Raw genomic sequence first — 19,770 nt, 5'->3', positions numbered from 1 at the left:
TGACAATCTCTGCATGAGGGCCACTATGGAACCCAACTGAGAGATCTGTCAAAACTCTCCAAACGAGGAAGCGATGCGAGTGTCACTCTTAACATCGATTGCCATTTAACGAGTTTGGAGGGTGATATCTTTTCTTTTTTTCAGCCTCTCTAAAACTACAAGAACTAATACAAAAGTCATGATTATAATTACAGGAGACCCTTGGGTTAAACTGTGGTGCAACAGCAGGAAACAAAGCTTACCTCTTGAAGCCTCCGTGCTGTGAGGGCCTCCCAGGACTTCTGTTAAATCTTTCTGCCATGCATCTTTTACAGCCGACTTAAAGACTTTCCTATTGTCCAAGTCCTGCAGGGGCCGGAAGTTATTCCTGAGGTACTCGACAGACTTGACGTGGTCCTGTTGCTCCGTTGTAAAGATGGAGTAAAAAGTCTCCAGCTAGATGGAAAGAAACAGAATATAATATATCATGCAGGACTGCATTTGTAGCCACTTGACAGCAGCTGACTGTTCACAACTGGAGCAGAGGATCTGTGAAAAACATTCACACCACAGACACCAGCCGACGCAGACCTCAATCATCATCCTGGCTACCTACCGAGCTGTAACTTCTCAATAGGGCAAATTTGTGGCCATTGATTGCCATGAATGATCTCCTGCCGCCTGCTGTAATGACTACACATTACAGATACTGTGGAATCAATGTGTCCTATGCGTGCTTGGAGAAATAAATTACAGGTTCATAACAGACTCTCTGTGAGCGTCACAAACATTGAGGCGGTGGTCAATATTCTTGCAGCAGAAGTCATTTCTGAACAAAAGATTTGTCCTCTTGCAAGTTAATAGAAATTCCAGTGAGCCCTGCACATTTCTACAGCTCAGAATGCTCTGGAGGATATGCAGCAGGGTAACCCAAGAATTGTATGTATAAAAGATGCAGCAACAGTGAATGGGATCAGCAAAAAGCACGGGGCATGATTTGGCATATATTACCTCTCAAAATTGCAAATTGTAAAAAAAACAGCTCGAAAGCACATCGTGAATCCTGTAAAATATCACATTTTGCATCGAGCATATGTTAAATCTTCACTACATAATTTAAATTAATGGATATTTAAATTAATGGACGTTACGCATTTGAGCAACTTTAATAATGTAATTACCAGCCCCCATGGGCAGTGGTATTCTATTTACTATTGTCACAGTCTCAGACCAGAAACATGACACGTGTGTAAAGGTTATCTCACATTATTATTTAAATAGTAGTAATTGGCACCCGCTTCCTGCTTACTCATCCACTACATCAGCAGTTTTGGTTTCATATGCAGAGGAGTTGGGGAGGAACGAAGGAAAATGGGAAGATGGGGGGAAAGGGAGATGAGATGCTTGTGTGCCGATACTGTGGGACAGCAAGTGATACTTTGAATATGTGCAAATGGAGAATATAGCTGTCTGGGCCTGTGTGTGTGTGTGTGTGTGTGTGTGTGTGTGTGTGTGTGTGTGTGTGTGCGTTTTTGGACTTAACTCACCTGTGAGTGGGACAGATAGACAGGCCTGGAGAAGATGATCCACTCCACTACCTTGATGCAGGGCGGTGTGGTCAGAGAGCCGGTGTATCGGTAATAACTGTTCAGTGACGATGGCAGCAGATCCCTCAAGATGAACGACCTGAGGGTGGTCTCTTTTTCTGGGTAGAGTATGGGATCAAAAACATCACATTTTTACTGCCCTTAAATGCTTTGCCAAAAAACCCTGAATATCTTCAGTTGGATTTTAAATGTTTGTTTCATTTCATTCTCCCTGTGGCATTTTAACTGCTTCCCTGAAACCTCAACTAGTGGAATGATGTTGACAGCCGTTAAAAGCCTTGTTATCATTCTGGCCAGATCTCTGTACTCAGAGATCTCCCTTTGGTCCTCTTTAGAATGGAGCAAAGGGAGGGAAGTCAGATAAAATGGCCTGCTCTGACAGCTGATCTGTGGCTGGGTGGTTTCCTGCTTTGTTACTTGTAACAACTGTCACATGGGCCATGGGGATTAAGACAGATTCAAATGATTACCGGATCTGTTCCATCCTATATGATCAGAAACGGGGAAGGCTGCATGAAAAAGACAAAACAGCAGGAAGATCCCTTCATCCCCTGCGTGGGCTATGCAATTGTACTTGTTTTTCTTTATTGAATTATAATAATAATAATAATAATCATTTATTTTATATAGCGCTTCTCAGGGCACCCGAAGTCGCTTTACAGTCCAGAGTCCAGTAGTCATACACACACACAGTCATCCCGGTGGTGGTAAGCTACATCAGTAGCCACAGCTGCCCTGGGGCAGACTGACGGAAGCGTGGCTGCCAATCAGCGCCTACGGCCCCTCCGACCACCACCAACATTCATTCACATCCATACGAACCGGGGTGAGGCTGCGGAGCATGTCTTTATGATGGTGGGGGAAACCGGAGTACCCGGAGTAAACCCACGCAGACACGAGGAGAACATGCAAACTCCACACAGAAAGGACCTGGAACGACCGGGATATGATGCTAAAACTCCCAAAAAAGCAACAGTGATGTCAAATCCAATCTCTCACAGTTTATTAACTTATCTAAAATAGCAGAGGCTTTGTGTGATAGGACTGATAGAACTACTGAAGCACCGGATGCCTCGCCTCATGCCTCATCTGTACTCAAAGTCAAATTCAGTATTCACAGCCTTTCTTCTCCCCATCTTCAGACAGTGTACGTGCCCTATCGCTCATGGGCCGCCGAGATGCTGATGGATGGATGACTGTGGGATAACGAGCTAGCGGAAAACCAACCACCCTAACGGGGGAGGAGGCGAGAAGCATTTAGCAGCCAGCAGGAAGTGAATCCAAAAAAAACCCCACACCACATCTGGGAGATGAGAGATGCTGTGATGTTAGCACGGAAATCTGTGAAGGGTTCAGACACTTTTAGAGGTTGATGGAGATTCAGAAATTAAACTAGAAAAAAACCAACAGTTTTTGGCAACTGGCCTTTAACAAGGTTACAACATAAGAAAAGTGGAGCTGAAATATCTCTGTGAAATTAAAACCACAGGTGAAACCGCCTCCCTGCTGATAACACGTCAATGAGAAAATATTTCAATTCCCTTACTGCAATTACTTCAATGGAATTTTGAGTGTCGACATTGTATTGAACAAAGCAACCAATTTTCCGAATCTCGGGCCAATTTACATGCTTTTTAAGAATCCACTCTGTTCTCTAAGCGAGCTTTTTTTTAACCTCATGTGTGTCTTTTCCCACTCATTCAGAAAGTAAAGTAGTTTCACCACCTACAATGTTCAACACAAAAGTCAAAACCAAACAAGTACACACCAACCATCCATCTCCAGAAAGTACAGGGAGTGAATAAGAAAAAGCCCAACAAAGCCCAGGACTAGTCTTGTGAAACCAGAATGCAAATACTCGATGCTATACATCCTCCTCAATTGACGTGTCCTTGTCAGTGTATGATTATGCTCAAACAGTTAAGACTGTCACCGGCAGGTTGTAAAACAAGCCATACGTGTCGGGGGAAACCAAGCTGCTGTGTCCAAAAATGCAGTAAAGGATAACAAAGTTCTGTTATGTCATCTGCTTATGGCCCGCAAAAGTCATGCACGCAGCGCTGCACTGTCAATATGCCCTGAAGACAGTTTATATGATGCGAGTATATGAGCCACAATGTAAAGTGTATGTCTGCGTCAGAATGCTAAGGTCTAATTGAGGCTCAGACGTAATTAATAGCTCTTTCTCAGTAAGTGAGACTCCTCAGAGGCTTCCCATTGTGCAGCTGCACAAGCAAAGGAGAGGTGGTATCTTGCAAATGTGGGCTCCTTTTGAAGTTAAACTCTGCTCATATGTTTAGAATCTAATTTGGGGTTGTAACAAACGAAGATGGTTACGCAGCTGAAAGCAAGAGCCTAAATCTTTGTTGTATGGAGAAACAAGAAACAGCAGGGGAGGAGCACCATGTCAGCTCTGTGGCGAGGAATCTTCCTCTGGGATCAACCAAGATCAACCAAAACAAGATTGTTCATGTTGATGTGTGTGAGGGATTTTATAAAGGATTTCAAGGGATTAAATATTCCACATAAGATTAATTTCCACAGTATTGCTTCGTGTTGAAAATATTTTAGTTCGACAGAAAAAATCTCTATATTAAATAAATAAAATGCATATATATATATATACACATATACAGACACAGTATATATACACATAATTTATATACACACTTACACACAATTTCCTATTACTTACCATGATGCACTACTCCTTTCAATCCCTGAATGATGGGCTCTACAGCTGGATTGTCTTTTTGCCCAAGCTGCAGGAAACATCCAGAGACAAAGGATTACAAAAAGGGATTACAAGACTCGAGTAACAATCTAACATAATGACTAAGGACAATCAATGTGCAGAAAATACTGCAGGTGGACTCAATGAGGCCAACATATCTATGGGACAATATAATATAGCAGCATCTAATTCCATCTTTTGTTTTTGTGAATCTGTGTTGGGTTTTTTTCGTGAAATTTTGAAGGATGATGTAATAGACGACTTGATTCAGTCTCCCAGTCATTTACAACAGTGTTGTTTCTGGTGTTCTGCTAGATGGCTTTATTGACGTGCATTTTGAAGGACATGTATCATTAAATACCTTGTATTATCAGTATGTCCTCTTTCTTTAAGGAAAATTATGATAACATTTTTACCTGTAATATTGGAGGAGGACTAACACCAGCGGTGATTCCCCCCTTTGCTATCAGGCCGACTGTTAATTTCTTGAAATAAGTGAAAAGCATCAAATTGTATTGTTCAGCTATGCATTCTGCAATATCCCCAATGTCCTACTTAAGAGACAGGCATGGACAAACCAGTATTAGGATGCGGGGACCAATCTTCCCTTGCTGAACATTAATTCAGGTCAGTCAGAGGAGAATAATTGTGTGGAACTGAATGCTGAATGTGGATAATATTCACACCTGAGAGGCCGTAATAGGCCTTTGGGGAGCTAAGGAAGAACTCTGCTCATTGATTAGAAATGGTAAATCTGAGCCAATGTGTGTGTGCCCGCTTAAAAACTCTGGCACTGTAAACTGCTATTCAGCGGATCGTGTATGCGGGTGCTAATTGCAGTAAGCAATAGGGCTGTCAGGACCCAGCGGAGGCATTTAGGTCCTCGTACACGTGCGGTTTATTAGTGTCTAACAGTAGACCTACATTACAAACACCTGTGTCCCCATTCTAGCCCCCTCTATCTGAGAGCTGACCCTGACTATATGCTATTAAGCTGAATGTTAGCCCACATTGATTGCCCGCCATCAATCGCAAAGATATTGCTTATCACAAAGAGTGTAAAGTGCTGCTGGTGTTCGCTTTTTCCCGGTGTTTTTACTGTTAACAGAAAAATTAGGACAATTCTTGTCCATTAAGAGCTTATGTGTGCAGACCTTCAGGGTACAATTTGTTGTATCTCGGTAAACAATCTACAATGTGCCACAGAAAACAAAAAAATAATCAGCTGCAAAGTGAAGAGAATCTACACTATCACAACACAGGTGCCAAAGACCATTTCTAATACATATTTAGAATTTATTCACCTCATAATTAGCCTAATACAATCACAACCATCCGCTGATATTATAATTGTCTCATTGAATCAGTTTTCCAGCACATTAAAGTCTTACTCTTAATTTCTTGGTATGATTTCCGATTTTCCTCTCATTTCTGTTAGTTTATTTTCATCGGCTCGTTTTATTTGTTCACTTATCCTGTTGGTTTTGTAATCTATTTCCAACAGTGCACTAGTCGGTAAGCATAGTTTGTGTAATTTAAGTTATTTAACCCCTGTGTTGCCTTCGGGTCATTTTGACCCGATTCAATATTTAACCCTCCTGTCGCCTTCGGGTCAATTTGACCCGATTCAATGTTTAATGTCGGTGTTCTTTCGGGAGTCAACAAACAAACATAAAGTACCTCACACTTAAACTTGGAAAACAATATTAATTCTAATAATTTTCTGGAGATTTTAATAGCTGGGGTCATATTGACCTCAAGGGTAAAATATGTTAGTAAATATAAAGGTAACAGGAGGGTTAAACATTAAATCGGGTCATATTGACCCGAAGGCGACAGGAGGGTGAAACATTGAATGCAACACAAGGGTTAATAAGCCTGTGAAAAAATATATGTTCCATGAAAGCTACAAACAACTAAATGCAGAGCCATTACAAAGGTTTCCTTTCAGAAGAGTGTCACTCTTCTGAGCAAATAAAGTTGTATGCTTTAATACGACTAAGAGTTTAAAGCCACTCTAGCGACTCAATGAGGCTGCACAACAGGGGATCCTTGCTTTTATGCATTTTTGGGATCTTGTTAATAAAATAAATACCTTTGTGATTTCAATCAATTAATTTTTATATTAAATTACAAAATGGTCGGCAGACCACCTGGCACCTGATGGAGGGCTTAGTTGAATACCACTGCCCTAGAGCCATGCTGCTATTATGGATACAACGTGCACTTTCAGGTTACATTTGTTTTGACCTTCCGACCCGGTGATACCTTACCTCAAAGAAGACGACCATGGCAGCAATGATGCGTCTTTCCTTGATGGCAGCGCTGAGGCTGTCAAAGTCATCTGAATTGTAAAGGTAGATCTGCATCTGTGATGGGAAACAGGGCATAAATAGCTTGAGGAGTGGACAAGGAGAACCAACAGTCCCGTCATCAATCACTTGGACACACTGCAGGGGAGCTGATGAAAAGCTGTTTTGAAGGGCATAAAAGAGGGTGTATTTATCACTCCCATAAATCTCCCATAATCTGTGTCATTCCTTTTTGTGTTCTGCCACTCTTGGGGGACGGTGTGAGAAATACAGCATCCCATTCCTCACAGAGACAAGTTACAAGCCGAGAGGAACTACAGGAATATGCTCTTTTCCTGTGGGGAGAATTGTATGCTTAGAATTGTTGCTTCCAATGACCTCATATCACCGACAACATTGCTTCTGATTTCACAAAAAAAAGCTTTGGTGATGTGTGTTTATAATGTAAAAAACATCATACACCGACGCATCATATATGTGTCATGGCTTTGGTTTCCAATAAAAACATATTTTCATTCCTATCATTTCGAAGCAGACATATTATGGGAGTGCTGATCGAAATCGGCAAATGATTCTAAAAGTAGCAATTGGAGCTATGCATCATCTCGCCGTCTCTAGCCTCTTTGAAATGAAAAACCCTTTCATGTCACTGAGCCAAGTTAATTGACAATTTAAAAAAAGGTCCTCGATGTTGATTTAATTAAAAGGGTAGGCTTGTCTTTTTATTTTTTCAAAAGAAAAATTATGGGGGGGAGGAGACTCAGCCACAATTATCTGTGCAGAAAACAGATGCAAAAAGTCAAAATAAATAAGCAGAAATAAGGATACAAGGAATACGGATGAATCGATCACGACATACTTAGAGGCCTAAACCAGGTACACAATTACTCAAGACAGAAAATGTAAGTTCATCAGTTTCCTTCAGAGTTCCTTTAACCGCAGCCTTTAATGGAACTAATTTGTTGTGCGAGAACTCAGCAAGAAAGAGCTTCAGCTATTCATCACCCTTCAGATGTTATTAACTACATTACCCAATTAACTTGGCCCCCCTTAGGCTTCATTTACTCTGTGACATTGGCTCACGTGACCTGATCATATTCATAGCACACTGGGAAAAGTCATATTCAACTAACACTTCCATTGCAGCCAATAAAAATGAATGTTAGCGAAAGCAATTTGAATCCCCTGATTGCATGCTTTGTTTCTCGGTATGTATGCAAGCTCTGGCACAAAACCCCCTTCTTAGAATAAACTTCATTCACATCCTGAGATATCGCCAGAAGTTGTTGATTTTAAGCAGGAGAGACAGGTGGTCTGACCACTTTTTAAGCTCTCTTAAATCATTCAGATACAATCATACATGTTTGTTTTGTCAGCACAAAAGTGCCAAACTGTTGTACAGAGAAATATGTAAAAAAAATAATTTGAAAATGGTGGGTACCAAGAACCAATGACAGCTGGCGAAAGACCCGATGTAACCGGCGGAAATTGAAAGAACAAACAAAACATTATTTGAGCTTCATAATTTACCTCCAGCTTTGTCTGTGGAGCAGACGTCCTGCAAAGTGAGCGTAAACACAAACTCTGAAAGCTGCTCTGCATTCCCAACTTCCATGAGAGCACAAACGGGTGACAATCAGTCACATTGAGGCAACTACAAGAGATGAGTTTATGTGAGGAGAGATTTCAGATTGATCACAGCAGCACAAATATATTCTTCTTTTCTCCCTTTACAACACTGCGGCATTTTGTTGTTAACTGGTAAATGTTTCTTTTTCTTTTAACACCGTATGAGTATCTCATAGACATCGACCGTATCCTTCCACTTGAGCATCAACTAAGTGCAATAGCATCCATTTTTAAAGAGGATTAAGTGTCAAATAATGTGTTTAGTAGGTGTTATTGAGCTAATCCATGAAACTTGGTGTTTCACATCCAGATCACTGACAGAACTTCATGGACAATTAAAAAGAGAGGACACTAGAATATGATGCGATTGTATTATGTGTTAGTAAACAAATATAATGTAATTACAATTCAAGTATGTACATTAAAAATGACAACAACAAAGCCCTTCGAATGCACAAAGACTTACAACAAGATTTACACGAATTTGCACATTTTCATGTTGACCTGATCCTGATGCTGCTCGAAAACAACAACTGGTCCCAGCGGAACAACCAATCAGATAGAAAAATTATCATATGATAAAATATATCCGTTATGTTGATGGTTTGTTGGCATTGCTGTGATGGCTGTTGCAGATGCAAACAGACAAAACACAAGAAGAGTACACAATTCAGATATTATTGCAGATGTTTGCTTTCCCCTAGCGTTAGTCTTTCTATCCAGCCAGTTCATTGTTCACTGGTTTTCAAACACCACTGAAGGGGCTTTGGTAACAGCAAGCGACACAAACCAGTTGCTTATTCATAAATCAGTTTTTAGCTCCGACACATTAATGTATTGTGTTTTCTGTGTTCTCTCTTTTTGGTATGTGTGTTGAGCTCTCAGGGTCGCCATATCCACCTCCAATGGTCTTGACTGCAGATATGCTTTCAGTGCTACTGGAGCTTTTCTCTTTCTGAAATGGGCCGTACTGTACACCCACCCCAACGCAGTACTGTGTGTACCCTTCGAGGAGTGATTTGCAAGCCATGTATAATTAATCTGACTTTGGTGACACCCTAATATATTATTAGAAAAGATCTCCTTATGGTAGCCTGAGGCAGAAAAAGAAATCCACTGTTTCATTTTTCATTGTGCTGTTGGAGCGAACAGGTGGTCCATCTATCGATTTCCCCACTTCATTCCCATGAAAGAGACCGTGGTTAGATTAATGTCAAGCTCATGAGCCAAAAGCCGAGCAGCCGTCGTTGTTTTTTGTTGTTGTTTTTTTAACACGGCCTTGTTACAAAAGGCAGAGCAGCTCTATATTACAGCTTTGTGTTTTTGTCTTTCCAGCCCCTGTTCCGTGGTGTGAACTGTATGTGTTTGCAAGCTTTTAAGCAGGTGGAATAAACATTTTTGAGGTTTGTTTGGGCCATAAGAAGAAATGATTTCTGTGGCGTTTTATAAGTGAATCAGGGCTGAATTTGTCTCTGTTTAGCAGAGATATTTAACCTTTCACCATCCGCCCTATTTTGTTAGGTTTCTGCTCGAAATAACATACCCCAACTAAAAAGGTCTCTGCAACCACAAATGCTATTTGAATAATGTTGGTGTTATAATAAAGGCAACCCATGTAAGCTTTTGTTCAGATGTAAAAATAATAGTATATATGTTACTGGTTAACAGTAAATAAAAACGAAACAGAGCAAAAATAGAAGTTTCAGGTTTGCCTCGGAAAAAAAGCACTTTGAGGATGATTATGTCTTGGAAGAATGCACAGCAGAAGTCTAACCCCACCCAGATAATAGCACACTGTCAGTCTCTCTGCAAAGTTTGACTTTGAAAAACTGAAGCAGAAAAATAGTTAGAGTTTTTAGTGAAGAGAATTTAGACAAGGTCTCTAAAATGTGCATTTGGGCACCTTTGAGCACCATCTGTTCCATTTGATTTTTTTCATCTACCAAACCATATATTTCACTTGTCTCTTACTTATGGTGTTCAATACATTCATATACAGCAGTCTTTGGCTTTACAACAGTAAACCAAAGATTCATGTGGCTGTGTTCTTTCACTCATATCTCCGGGATGCTTTGGTGCAGAATGATTTTTGGTAAATATATTGTTAAACTGTGCGGGGTCCTCTTGCTTTTTGCCATCTGGCTTTCCCCGATAGCACGGAGCTACGTGTCGCTAGTTCCGGAAACATGCTGAGTGGGCCGACTCCTGACAAAATTATGATATTTTAATGAATACTTTAGTTGGTGTTTGAGCTGTGTTGAAATGGCTTACTGATTCTTATAGCCCAAGTTGTGTTCTTAAATTTGATGTCCAACATCATTATATTTTCTCATGTTTATTATAATGTGTTACACAGTTTAACCACAATGTCCAAAATTGGGAGGGCACGGAGCTTAAAGGGCCCTAGAGCTCAACCTCCAAGGTCATGCTGCTCAACTCTCGAATAACAGAAGATATGCAAAACAAAATTTAAAAAAAACCTCCTGTGAAAGATCACTGGCTACTCTGTCAAACACAAATATTTATGAACAGAACATTTTGCTGCGTATCTGCTGTCAGATGTAATATAATATTAAATACAACAAACTCTGTCAAGGCATAGATATGAAAATGTCACATCTTACAGGATGAAGTTTAATGGCCAAAGGCTAGATCCTGTATAACCGCGTTCCCTTTCAACCATACATCATTTGATTTCCCTCCTTCACCTTCTGATTCAGAGTGTCAAGTAATAAATCATGTTTGATACATTTAGTCTAACCTATGGAAAAAAAGAGAAAACCATTTTGAAAAGCAAACCTCCCACTGTTTCTGCATATATGGTGCACATATATCAGAATCAGAATCAGAATCAGAAACAGGTTTATTGCCAAAGAATGAATGTTTTCACAAACAAATTTTTTTTTTTTTTGGTGGAAGGTGCAACATTTGGACAACACAAACATCAACAAAGGAGAGGGAGGAGGAGGGGGGAGGGGAGGAGGAGATTTTTTGCGTATCTGCTGTCAGATGTAATATAATATTAAATACAACAAACTCTGTCAAGGCATAGATATGAAAATGTCGGCTACACAAAGGCTACACAATGTAGTTCATAGGAAACATCTTTGCGGATATGTGGATGGAATATTCTTTTTTGTACTTCCTGTATGCATTTCCCATGAGGATATGACTTTGAGGTTGCCATGCGTGGCTGTTTTTTATTGGGCCTCTTTTCACTAATGCTGAACTTTCTTTTAACATTTCTTTTAACATGGTGTCATTTACGAGGCCTCAACCCTATCATACTGTATGACACTATAAAGGATGAGTGACCCTCTTCTCGTACTAAGACAATAATTACCGTATTTTTTGCACTATAGGGCGCACTTAAAAGCCTTTAATTTTCTCAAAAAACGACAGTGCGCCTTATAAATCGAGCGCCGTATATATGGATTAATTCTGGTTTTGTTTACTGACCTCGATTGATTTTTGTACAAACAAAGGCGGCGCCTAGAAATGTTTTATTTTAATGCGACTTTGGTAAAAATAAAAGCCCGCGCGCTTGCGTTACGCTATACGTAGCAGAGCCGTCGCGGGTAATACATATATATACGCGACCTGGTGGGTCAGGAACCGAGGCGTAGATGGCTTATAGGGTGTTTATTCAAGGAACATAGAACAAGCTACTGTTGGTCCGAGCCTACGCAAAAACGACAACAAAACCGCTGAAAAACCAAAAAACCTTCTTCACTGCTGCTCGGTCATAGCTCCGATCCAACCCGCGGAACACAACAACACACACACAACAACATCTACTGTGCTTCACCATAATATTACAGTGTGTGTAAAGGATCCCAAAATACAACTGAATAAGGTTGGTAGTTATTGTGAATACGCCATTAACGCTTGAATAATGTTGAGAATTATGTGAAACGCGTTTAATAAAGTTTGATCGACTGACTTATCTGACTGTTTTTTTCTCCACGCCGCCTTATAGTCCGTGCGCGCTTTATATATGAAAAAAGATCGAAAATAGACCATTCATTGACAGTGCGCCTTATAATCCAGTGCGCCCTATAGTGCGGAAAATACGGTACACTACCTCTGCATCCACATGGCACAGCTTGTGTACATTTAAATGCCTTTACATTAGCAAGAAATACACAGATGCATGACACTCTGAATCAACCCTTTTTGTCATATTATTTTCTTCCTTCTATGTTCCCAATTTTTTTCTTTAAAGTGCATTTAAACTGATAGTTATTGAACTCTATCCGTTAATGAACTTGTAAAGGATTATTATATGTTTTTATATTGTACCGGACAAAATAATCCTGTTATTGTCTTGATCCCGTTCTTTGTTTCAACATGTTAGGTCAAAGTTTACATTTATATTGTATACATTACTTTAAGCTGTCTATTTCAAGATTTCTACTTCGGTTAACTAGTGTTTATGCACTCTTTAATTGTAGCATATGGCAGTCAGGTTTTACAGCTGACTTGAGCAGTAACAACAAGAAATATCGAAACAATATAAAATCCTATGTATGTTTAATTTCCTCTTATAGACACATTTGTGGACATATTTACCTTTTTGTTTTTGCAATATCATTACTTCTATTTTTTTTCTTCCTTTCATTAGCTAAGCGACTTCGTTAGCTTATGTTTCCTATTTAAAGAGAGCTTCATTCTTTTAAATTCCCAGCACATTGACCTTGGAGTGCGTGTTGAGAGGCTGATGCAAAAACGTACACACACAAATATGCAAAGCTACAAATTTATATTTTACATTTATAAATGATGAATCTAAAGGGCATTATCCTCAACTTCTTGCTCAGCTTTTTTTTCTAACGACTGCCTAAATTGGTCATTAAAGAGAATCCAATTGTCTTATTTAGAAGCACCAAGGAGCTGTAGGGACAACAGCTTTATAATGGCTGTATATAATCCGGTGCCCTTTAACACTACATTGAACACAAAGTGATGTAGTAAAAAATAAATCTAATTACTCAGCCATTCAACATTAAAAGCTGTGCTTGCATAGGGGGCCAAAGAACAGGGCCAAGAAACAAACACAGGAGAACTCTCGCTGAGTGTTTGGAGATAGAGGCACACTAACAGCCATTTCCTGTTTTCATTATATTTACACTAATTATTGCTGTTTGGCAATAGAGGGGATACAAAAAACATTCTGTACAACCCCAGTGAGTAAGACACATTTGCCAATTCATTTCAGTTAATGAATAGAAATGGCATTGTAAATCATAAACATTTGAAAGGCACTAATAGCTAACGCTCTGCCCCACACAGAAATAGTAGGATTTCTGCTTTAATCCAGGAGCCAGAATAAATAATACTAAAAGGTTTCAGACTTAATACCCTTTATATCTGAGCCACAAGAGTGGATGATCATTTATTTTCTGCTTTCCTTTGTTACTTCTGCAGTCTCTTTTCCCTTTGTTTCTTTTGTCTGCTCTTTGTCTTTTGGCACAAATGGCATTGAGAAGTATGTTCTGACCGCAAAAAAAGTACAAACTTCAGCTTCATTGTTCATCATATTTAATCTTTAAACTCTACTAAACGTTATCTTTTCTTGACACCTTTTCACTCTGCTTTCATTGATGACATTTTTCATATTTCCATTGTAAATTCAACAAAACTATATCTGATTCTTATAGTGGTTAAACGATATTACGGGGAAGAAAAAAAAAAGAGATTATTGTATTTTAAATTCACAACTGACCATTAACAGTGGAAATTATTTTGAAAAATATATGCCATTTTGTTTGTTTTTTGTTTAATGTCCGTTTCTTGTACCATTTCTAATATCTGTACATGTATTAAAAGGATTCTCCAGTAAATGTTTCCAGTAATTTCATATAGACTAATACACAACTAATTAAAGTGTTAGAATCAAAGCAGTAGAGGCTGAACTCGCCATACTATTAGTTTCTAGTATGGGTGAAGTTTTAATAATGCTGGATTCTATGCTTCCCATGCTTCAGAGTTGTGCTTTTTAGATAAGGGGTATACTGGATTTTAGAAGCATCAATGTGCTGCCTCAATTCTACACTTGGCTCCCATATTCAATATGGACCCTTATGGCCCCATATTGCACATTTGTCAAAGTGTATTGTGGTGACAGGATGCGTTACCTCAACAGGAAACCTTCTGCCATTTATGCTGTGTTCTGAGCCTGCTGATCCATTTCTATGGCCCCAGTGGAACTCCATCTTCTCAGCCTTAAAACGCCCTGGAAGTCCAGCACCTCTTACAAAGTAGTCATCCTTCAGGAGAATAGCAACTGGAGACAAACGGGGACAGAAAAAACAGAAAAAGATCGAATCAAACAAAGAAGGAAAATGAAGTACACTCATAGCAGCAAAAGAGAGATAGTTAAAGATCTGATTCTACAGAAGCTCGGAGCGGCGGAGGCTGCTCATTTTCTTTGTTATCCATTATCTCAACATCACAATTTAATTCTTATGATCTAAGCTCTCATCTGTTTTTTTCTGTATAACGACGGACTGAGTTATCGCATGATCTCAAAATATAACAGTTCAATTCTGGGGTGTTTATATTTTCTTCTATAAGCTTCTGATCCGGAGACGATGAACTTTGTTATCTCCAAATATCAAACATAATCTGTTTTCTATGATAACATGACACAATGCAATTGTGTTTATCAGTCATAGTGTGACATTTAGAGTATGAACTAACAACTCAGTAAATATTGTAGACTCACTCTGATTAGTTTTAGTGTTTAATGCATTCTGGGAACTGTTTAAACTCCACATTTCCATTGCTACTCAAATTTCCTCGATGATATTGTTGCCTTGAAGACAGACTTGGTTTTGTTTTGAAATTATTACACATCCTGTAATATATATTTTAATTGTGACTCATCAATGTGCTTTTATAATTCCTTCAAGGATTTTCAAAGGGCAAATACACAATCTTGACTCAGAGGAACGCAAGAGCAGCAAGAGGGACATTCTGCTACCTGGCAACCCACCGCCTGACATGATGCGTTTCTGGAGAAAGCTTTATGAAGGGAACATCATTGTGAGATACAAAGTCAGTGGTGGGCACATTCATAAGGATGCCACTGACACACCAGCCTCTCCCAGTGGCCTTGACGCCCCATTGGTTGACTGTGGGGAACTGTGGTGAAAAGCTAGAGGCAACGCCATTGTCTCTACAACTTGTTGCATGGTGTGTTAGGAAGACATAATGGAATGTGCCTGCTTTGTTATCTTCTTCCACTGCCTAGCTTTTTGAAAGGCTGTAGGCCGTTGCTTCAGCTGTAGAATAGCAATCATTTAAAAATTGTCTCTTATGGAAGGTAACTACCAATGTCTGCATTGCTGAAGGTTTGACATTTTGTTCCACAAGGTCTTGTAATTAAATGTGTATTGCACAAATGCTATGCCACTATCATTATGTCCCATGAATGCATTGTTAACGTATTCACACTAGATGAGTTTCATCTAAAAAATATGGCTTTAACACTATGACTGCAAGAGTTTGTAAACAAAAGCACGTACGATATGTTATGACTTTTAATTCATCAGTGATTCTGTAACAGTTAACTGTTCAATAGTTTTGTGAAAGTGTAAGTAAGGCCCCTTGAGATCTCAAAACAGGCTGTGATGAGTATTATGTTGCGCAATTCATTACATTTTTAAATAATGGTAAATCGTATCTAAACCAAACTGTGAAACCTAAAACATATTTTGTTTGTTCTGTAGAATGCTCATTTTCCTTTCTAGCTTGCATATTTTTTGTGAAGCAAAATTAAAAAAAAAATCAACTACATGAGGAATACTAATACTGCAAAACTGAACTCTAACCTCAATATCCTCAAAAATGACACCTTTTGCTCATGGGCATTTGCTTAAAGAGAGCGTATCACACAAACAGCATTATCACAGAGGGAATGACACCACAGCTTTGCAAGTTATTGCTATCTACCAAAAAATATCCATTAGCTCAAAAATTACTAATTTCTGATGAGAAATATATCATTGTTACTAGCTTGAGCACTTTCAAAAGCATGCCGTGGCTTCCGAGAGTAATTCTTAATTTGTACTGGGCCATGTGTTCCACATCCTGAAGTTAAAACAGACATTGCTGACAACAGCAATTTGGATTTCTCTTAAAATTCAATTGTCTGTTTTTCCCGGAAGCCTACTTTTTTAAATATACTCAGCGTTGTCATGAAAGTGCGACTTTCAGTTATTTAGTTTGACATCCAAAACACCACCTTGACCAGGCATATAACTTCCTTCTGCTGTCCTGGCTGAGATTATTCATTAATGTATTCATAAGCCTTTAACACGTCTGCATTAGACATCATTAGCCAGAGTAGTACCGGTGCTCTGTCGGCTGATCCCCCGTTACAGGCAAAGTGGAAAGGGACAGCCCACTTTTAATTATATCACACAAAGCAAACCACGGGTTGGATCGTTTGTACAAGCAAACAGACCGTAAGTAAACACAGATGACATGATGAACAAGCTGTGCAGAGGGAATAGATGACATCAAGATAAGTGAAACAGATCACCACTCAGGGATTACTAGCAGGAAGAATCTTCCAGAGAAGAGGACGAGAGCGAAGCGGAGATCTGAAGAGAGGAGAAACTTGTGTGATGAAGGATGAGTTGAGCCCCTCTCATGAGGCAAAAAAGAATCTTCCAGCAGCAGTAATGTGCCAGTGCTGCTTAAGCCGATGGCCCATAGTATGAAGGAAAATGGCTTAGATGGAAGAGATTTCTGAGAGTAAAAGCATCAGGTCAAAGAGAAAATCAGTCCGTATAAGAAATAACTAGCCATCACATGGTCAGAATTTGAGAAAGTCTTTTACAAAACACATACATGGATGGTAATACATCACTGTTTTGCTGATGTTGAGGTAATATAATCCTGTCTGAAACGCAGGGAAAGTCAAGGAAAGGTGATACTGGCTGGTCGTGGGAGTTTCATTAGAAATGCTGCCCTGGGTGTGTTTGAACCCTCCAACAGCAGAGCAGGAATTAGAGGCTCAGCCAAAAAGACCTTGAATCACATCCAGTGAGAGAAAAGGACTGTGTGTGAAAGTAAATCCTTGTTCAATGCAAATGTCTCTGAGGCCTTCCAATCCATGAATTTGGTTGAAAGTTGTTTGAGATTTTACTGAGAAATGTTTTGCTGAGGAACACGGCTTGAATGGCAGCAACTCAGCTCAATCTCAAAGCAGGTCAAGGCACAAGGGAACCGTGTGAAATCAATCTGATGAACTTCTAAGATCTATTCACTCACTTCTGAATTACAACAGGGTTTTTCCTGATTCAGAATCGGCCTAAACATGAAGCACGACAGTATGCATAATCGGTCCGTGGACAGTGAAGGCAATTTATCTGTGTTACTATATTTGACATGCATCTATACAAATAGCTGCAGTCTGACTATGGATGGTCACATTGAGATTAACCACTCCCGTTAAAGGAACAGTGTGGAGCCTTTAGGGGAATCTATTGAGCGAAATAAAATATTAAGAAGTATGTTTTCCTTAGTGTTTCATCACCTCCGAAGAACCGTTATGCTTCATTTACTTCAACTAAGCAGTATACATGGGAGCGAGTGATCTTCAGGGAGCCTGCCACTGTGTTTCTAGAACGGACATACCAAACACTGGCTCTAGATAGGCACATTCTATTCAGGTTTTTGCATCGGGCACTTTAGTTCTCCTACACGCTTGGCACACTAACAACAACAAAAATAAAGTCATTTATGACAGGTTTGTATCAAAAGTTAAATAAAATATTGATAGAGCCAGCTAGATCGTACCGGCATGGTCAATGTTTAGTGCTCGCATGTAGACGTAAAACAGTCATACTCCGATGCACATCTGACTGAAGGTTTTACGTATGAGACTTAATATTTGGGACTAGAAGTGTCCCCCTTCATCACAATGTAGAAGTCCATCTAAACAAATGAAGCTTGTAGTCCTCGTCATGACAATAATCTGTAAATGAATTGACGAAGGGGCATATTATGTGAAACACTGCAGCTAAGGTGAGAGGACAGACTGCATGGTTGAATGTTCCTGAATTAAATTGATAAAATACAAAAACAAAGTTGAAGTGTCACTAACAGGCCTCTCTGCTCGACTCCTAAAGGACTACAACACTGTGACAATCACACAATACCGTATTTTCCGCACTAAAAGGCGCACTTAAAAGCCTTTAATTTTCTCAAAAAACAACAGTTCGCTTTATAATCCGGAGCGCCTTGTATATGGATTAATTCTGTTTGTGCTTACTGACCTCGAAGCGATTTTGTGTGGTTCACGGCGCGCTGTCAACATGTTTTAGTACGACTTCGGTAAACTCCAAAGCCGCACCGCTTGCAGCATCACGGCTACCGCAGTTAGGAGCGTCGCGGAGTAATACTGCAAAAACCAGATCACTGAAAAGAAGATCCGGTCAGAGCACGTCACCAACATGGACACGGTTCCCCTCACCTCTGATACCCCGTGAACCGCACTGCAGGAAACAGGGACCAGAACGATGTCACCCTTCACTGTAGTTCTCGCTATGGTTGTGAGTGTATTGTGTTGTATTTTACGTGTTATAACTGAACAATGTTGAGAGTTATTGTGAACACGTTTCATAAAATTTGACTGGCTGACTGTTTTGTTTCGCTTAATGCGCCTTATAGTCCGGTGCGCTATATACATGAAAAAAGATGGAAAATAGACCATTCATTGACAGTGCGCCTTATAATCCAGTGCGCCCTATAGTGCGGAAAATACGGTAGGCTTAAATACACTCAGCCATGTTTGACGTCATCTTTACTAACTTCAGTACAGGTCAGGCACAAAAGCGTGTCAGGGACAGCGCGTGAACAAAGACGGTCGACTGGGCAGACGCAGGAAGCATTCAGACCATTCCGAAGGCCAGAGATTCACTTCATGAGAACGCATTCAAAACTTTGAAACTGTCTTCCAAGAACAAGAAGAAAATTATCAAATTCAGCCCTGAAAATTAATGCTGGTTAATTACTGCTTTCTGAACAGTGTTTTTTAGGCTTTGGTATAGATGAGCTAACCAATTATTGAACAGAGCCAACAAGCTGTAATATGATTGATCCATCTATCCCTTATTATTGAATTGTCCAAATAATTATAAAATGTAAATGTGTTTTTAAATGGTTAAATATTTTAAAACACTATATTCTGAAGTGTATTCATCTTGATAATGTAATAGTTCGTTTATATATATATATAAATATATATATACATATACACAAGTCTACAGTCCATTTCATGGTATTTACAAAAGAGTAGTAGTGATGACAAAGTTTAATAAAAAAAAAATAAGCTCTTACATTTAGGGGAAATTAGTTATAACCAATTTCACAATACTGTGAGGTGAATTTGCTCAATATTAAGTTGACCTCTTCTAAACAGTGATTGTATAATATTATTTTGTGGTAACATTGTTCCATTTTCCTGATTTTCACATCCTTGTTATTTCCATCTTTG

At 39.4% G+C, this 19,770-nt stretch overlaps 1 protein-coding gene across 1 annotated transcript in view; it reads right to left on the bottom strand.

Annotated features, from left to right (window-relative positions):
* ca16b (carbonic anhydrase XVI b) overlaps positions 1 to 19,770 on the bottom strand; it is a 113,641-nt gene that overhangs the window by 25,098 nt on the left and 68,773 nt on the right. Inside the window, exons 4-8 of the mRNA XM_056438494.1 lie at positions 14,399 to 14,547; positions 6,594 to 6,689; positions 4,282 to 4,348; positions 1,527 to 1,684; positions 243 to 435 (exon numbers count right to left, since the gene is read on the bottom strand). Of these exons, the coding sequence (XP_056294469.1) occupies positions 243 to 435; positions 1,527 to 1,684; positions 4,282 to 4,348; positions 6,594 to 6,689; positions 14,399 to 14,547 (663 nt within the window). The remainder of the gene's footprint in view (positions 1 to 242; positions 436 to 1,526; positions 1,685 to 4,281; positions 4,349 to 6,593; positions 6,690 to 14,398; positions 14,548 to 19,770) is intronic.

Source organism: Pseudoliparis swirei, chromosome 18, assembly GCF_029220125.1.
Source record: "Pseudoliparis swirei isolate HS2019 ecotype Mariana Trench chromosome 18, NWPU_hadal_v1, whole genome shotgun sequence".
NCBI classification, from domain to species: Eukaryota; Metazoa; Chordata; class Actinopteri; order Perciformes; family Liparidae; genus Pseudoliparis; species Pseudoliparis swirei.
This window is presented reverse-complemented; position numbering and strand designations above follow the sequence as displayed.